The 4,782-nt window shown below is 42.2% G+C and overlaps 1 protein-coding gene across 3 annotated transcripts in view; it reads right to left on the reverse strand.

The window, feature by feature from the left end:
• Positions 1-1,696: 1,696 nt before the first annotated feature.
• LOC130367662 (C-X-C motif chemokine 16-like) overlaps positions 1,697-4,782 on the reverse strand; it is a 59,766-nt gene continuing 56,680 nt past the window's right edge. For all 3 annotated transcript variants that reach the window (XM_056570226.1, XM_056570225.1, XM_056570227.1), the window contains one exon: positions 1,697-4,069. In XM_056570226.1, the coding sequence (XP_056426201.1) occupies positions 3,855-4,069 (215 nt within the window). In that variant the 3' untranslated portion in view covers positions 1,697-3,854. The remainder of the gene's footprint in view (positions 4,070-4,782) is intronic.

Raw genomic sequence — 4,782 nt, forward strand, 5'->3', positions numbered from 1 at the left:
ATGTCGCGAGAGGGCGGGGCTATGACATCACAAGCTCCCACCGACCCCAGCGTTCGGAACAGTTTTTTTTTAACCCTTTAAATACACATCTAAGCCAGTTCAAATGAAAAAAACATAAACAAAACACCACATTTACATTTGTCCTATGCTATGACATTTCCTTCCTAAAACAGAAGATATTTACAAAAATTACGAAAAAAATAAGGGGTTATTCTTACTCTATGTTAGCGGACAACCTATGTCCTATCTGTTAAAGTGATGCTCTACCTTTGCTTCACATTACATCAATATTGTCGTATACAAAGGGGCGGAATCAGGGTCGCCACCTTTCTTGCAAAAAAAAAAAAAAAATACCAGCCATGCTAATTTGCATAATTAATTATATATGCGTGACATCACAGGATACACATATGCAGGGGAAACTCTGTCCTATACTGACCCCTATAACTTTTATTTTATTTCTCCTTATAGGGGCCTATATGAGGGTCATTTTTTGCGCCCCGGTCTATAGTTTTTAACAGTACCATTTTTTGTTTTGATCGCTTTTTTTTTTTTTTTTATTAAATTCGGGAGTTGCAGTTAGTTACTAACTACAACTCCCAGCATGGCCTGATACAGCCTGTGGCTCAGCTGCTGCCCTAAACGAAAACTACAACTCCCAGTATGTTGGACTATATAGTAGTATATAGTATAGGTCAATGTTTTCCAACTGGGGGTGCCTCCAGCTGTTGCAAAACTACAACTCCCAGCATGTTGGACTATATAGTAGTATACAGTATAGATCAGTGTTTCCCAACCAGGGGTGCCTCCAGCTGTTGCAAAACTACAACTCCCAGCATGTTGCACAAATTAGTAGTATATAATATAGGTCAGTGTTTCCCAACCAGGGGTGGCTCCAGCTGTTGTAAAACTACAACTCCCAGCATGTTGGATGATATAGTAGTATATATTATAGGTCAGTGTTTTCCAACCAGGGGTGCCTTCAGCTGTTGCAAAACTACAACTCCCAGCATGCTGGACTATATAGTAGTATATAGTATAGGTCAGTGTTTTCCAACCAGGGGTGCCTCCAGCTGTTGCAAAACTACAACTCCCAGCATATTGGACTTTATAGTAGCATATAGTATAGGTCATTGTTTTCCAACCAGGGGTGCCTCCAGCTGTTGCAAAACCACAACTCCCAGCATGCCCGGACAGGCATGCTGGGAGTTGTAGTTTTGCAACAGCTGGAGGCGCTCTGGTTTGGAAACACTGGTATAGTATTTGGTGCAACATTCCGGGAGTTGGAGGATTGTTTGGATAAATACTGCCCATTGCATTGCCGGTATTTTTAATACCCAGTGAAAACATTATTATTATTATTTTTTTTAAATCAACCGGCGCCAGAAAATTAAATAGATTTGTAAATTACTTCTATTTAAAAATCTTAATCCTTCCAGTACTTATTAGCTGCTGTATACTCCAGAGGAAGTTCTTTTCTTTTCAAATTTCTTTCCAGTCTGACCACAGTGCTCTCTGCTGACACCTCTGTCCATGTCAGGATAGGTTTACTATGGGGATTTGCTTCTGCTCTGGACAGTTCCTTTCCTGACATGGACAGAGGTGTCAGCAGAGAGCACTGTGGTCAGACTGGAAAGAAATTTGAAAAGAAAAGAACTTCCTCTGGAGTATACAGCAGCTGATAAATACTGGAAGGATTAGGATTTTAAATAGAAAGTCATTTACAAATCTGTTTTACTTTTTGGCACCAGTTGATTTAAAAAAAGAAAAAATAGTTTTTCACCGGAGTACCCCTTTAACAAACATTAAGTAGATTGTATATTTTGCGGTTTTCCCTTCTCAGACGATAACATAAGATTTATGAAGAAGCGATGGTTTCACTATGAGAAGTGTCTACAGTGAGGTCATTGTGGCACAAGACCCGTCCTATGAGCCCAAAAAATCCCCTCTACATTAGGCAACGAGGGAAGTACAGTCATTTATGATCCTGCAAGACGTTTTGACAATTAACTTCTTCATGTCCATGCTGAGAAGATATGGCTGGTGGAAACCATCATCCACTTCCTCAAGATGTGGGTTGTTCTACAGGTTGGACGATTTGAGGTTCTAAGAGGACCATCCGGTTCTTCAATATGGTTTCACTTACATCGGGCTTAGATAAGGAAAGAATCAGATCTAGACTGTGGCCTACGGACCAGGAGACACCTCCTCAGAGAGTGGTGAGACATCTTGGTCTGTACGGCTTTAAGAAGGTTGTATCGACCCTCATGAGATTGCTGGAGGGGGTGATGAATGGATTTGTCCCGTTTCTGGTAAGAAAACTGGTTTTCTTGAGATGGTGCTGAGACTTCCTGCTATGTAAGAGGTAGAGAGAGCTGCTCCTCTGAGTGTCCGGACACAGAGCTGGTCCTGTGGCCGCTGATGAGACCTCACAGTGTTTACTGACCCTCTGAGTGTTTCACTTACATCGGGCTTAAATGAGGAAAGAATTAGATCTAGACTGTGGCGTACGGACCAGGAGAAACCTCCTCAGAGGATGGTGAGACGTCTTGGCCTGTATGTCTTTAAGAAGGTTGTAAACCAATGATACATTTGAGGTTGGACGATTTCAGGTTCTAAGAGGACCATCCAGTTCTTCAACATGGTTTCACTTACATCGGGCTTAGATAAGGAAAGAATCAGATCTAGACTGTGGCCTACTGACCAGGAGACACCTCCTCAGAGAGTGGTGAGACGTCTTGGTCCGTGCGTCTTTAAGAAGGTTGTAGACCAATGATACATGTAGGTGTCCTTATTGACCCTCATGAGATTCTTGGAAGGGGTGATGAATGGATTTGTCCCATTTCTGGTAAGAAAACTGGTTTTCTTGAGATGGTGCTGAGACTTCCTGCTATGTAAGAGGTAGAGAGAGCTGCTTCTCTGAGTGTCCGGACACAGAACTGGTCCTTTGGCCGCTGATAAGACCTCACAGTGTTTACTGACCCTCTGAGTGTTTCACTTACATCGGGCTTAGATAAGGAAAGAATTAGATCTAGACTGTGGCCTACGGACCAGGAGACATCTCCTCAGAGGGTGGTGAGACGTCTTGGTTTGTACGGCTTTAAGAAGGTTGTAAACCAATGATACATTTGAGGTTGGATGGTTTCAGGTTCTAAGAGGACCATCCAGTTCTTCAACATGGTTTCACTTACATCGGGCTTAGATAAGGAAAGAATTAGATCTAGACTGTGGCCTACGGACCAGGAGACATCTCCTCAGAGGGTGGTGAGACGTCTTGGTTTGTACGGCTTTAAGAAGGTTGTAAACCAATGATACATTTGAGGTTGGATGGTTTCAGGTTCTAAGAGGACCATCCAGTTCTTCAACATGGTTTCACTTACATCGGGCTTAGATAAGGAAAGAATTAGATCTAGACTGTGGCCTACGGACCAGGAGACATCTCCTCAGAGGGTGGTGAGACGTCTTGGTCCGTGCGTCTTTAAGAAGGTTGTAGACCAATGATACATTTGAGTGTCCTTATCGACCCTCATGAGATTGCTGGAGGGGGTAATGAATGGATTTGTCCCGTTTCTGGTAAGAAAACTAGTTTTCTTAAGATGGTGCTGAGACTTCCTGCTATGTTAGAGGCAGAGAGAGCTGCTCCTTCGGACACATAACTGGTCCTGTGGCCGCTGATGAGACCTCACAGTGTTAACTGGCCCTCTGAGCCGACCTAGTCTTAACTTTCCTATGACTAAGGATTAGTAAAGCACAGTCTTACGCAACTACAAGGGGATGGGCTTGCAAGATGTCCCGGACCCAATCGGCAATAATGTCTTGTAGACTTAGTCTAATGTTCTAGAATGGTCTAGGCTTCATGGGCCTATGGAATCTTCTGAGGGTGTCGGTTCATATCTCACGGTTTCTTCCACACAATGTCTTTTACAATGCGGGAAACTTCCCTTCCGGCACCAAACGTAGACCCCGGCGGCGGTCATCACCAGGACGATGAGCAGTAATGAAATAATGGTTATCGTCATTTGACTCATTTTGCTCTTCACGTCGTCTTTTTCGGATGAAGGTCCATTACCTGTATGGGAAGAGGAGAATTCACTAAGGTGGAGTATAAGATGGAGACTAGACTTGAGCATGAATATTCGTAATGCAAATTTTTATCGCGAATATCGCAATTTCGCAAATATTTACAGTATAGTGCTATATATTGGTAATGATAAACGAATATTTGTTTTTTGTGTTGATTTTCACCTGCAAAATTTTATGCGAATTTTCGCATGAAAAAAAAAAAAAGTGAACGAAGATAGCGAATATGCAAATTTCGTCAATATATTCACGAATTATCGTGAATACGAATATGGCCCCTGCCGCTCGTCACTAATGGAGACAAAGATGAAGTCTTCAGGAACTGACCACAAACCACCTTCCACAACTAGGGTCGCCACCTTTCTTGCAAAAAAGATACCAGCCATGCTAATTTGCATAATTAATTATATATGCGTGACATCACAGGATACACATATATGCGCTGGAAATTTTGTCCTATTCTGACCCCTTTAACCATTTTATTCCTTCTTATACAGGCCTGTATGAGGCTCATTTTTTGCGCCCCGATCTGTATTTTTATTTATTTTTTTATTGTTTTGATGAAACTTTTGGAATGTTTTTTTTTAATTTTTTTTAGAAAATCCAGGAGTTGCAGTTAGTTACTAACTACAACTCCCAGCATGCCCTGATACAGCCTGTGGCTCAGCAGCTGCCCCCAAACGAAAAATACAACTCCCAGCA

Source organism: Hyla sarda, chromosome 4 (assembly GCF_029499605.1).
Source record: "Hyla sarda isolate aHylSar1 chromosome 4, aHylSar1.hap1, whole genome shotgun sequence".
Taxonomy (NCBI): Eukaryota; Metazoa; Chordata; class Amphibia; order Anura; family Hylidae; genus Hyla; species Hyla sarda.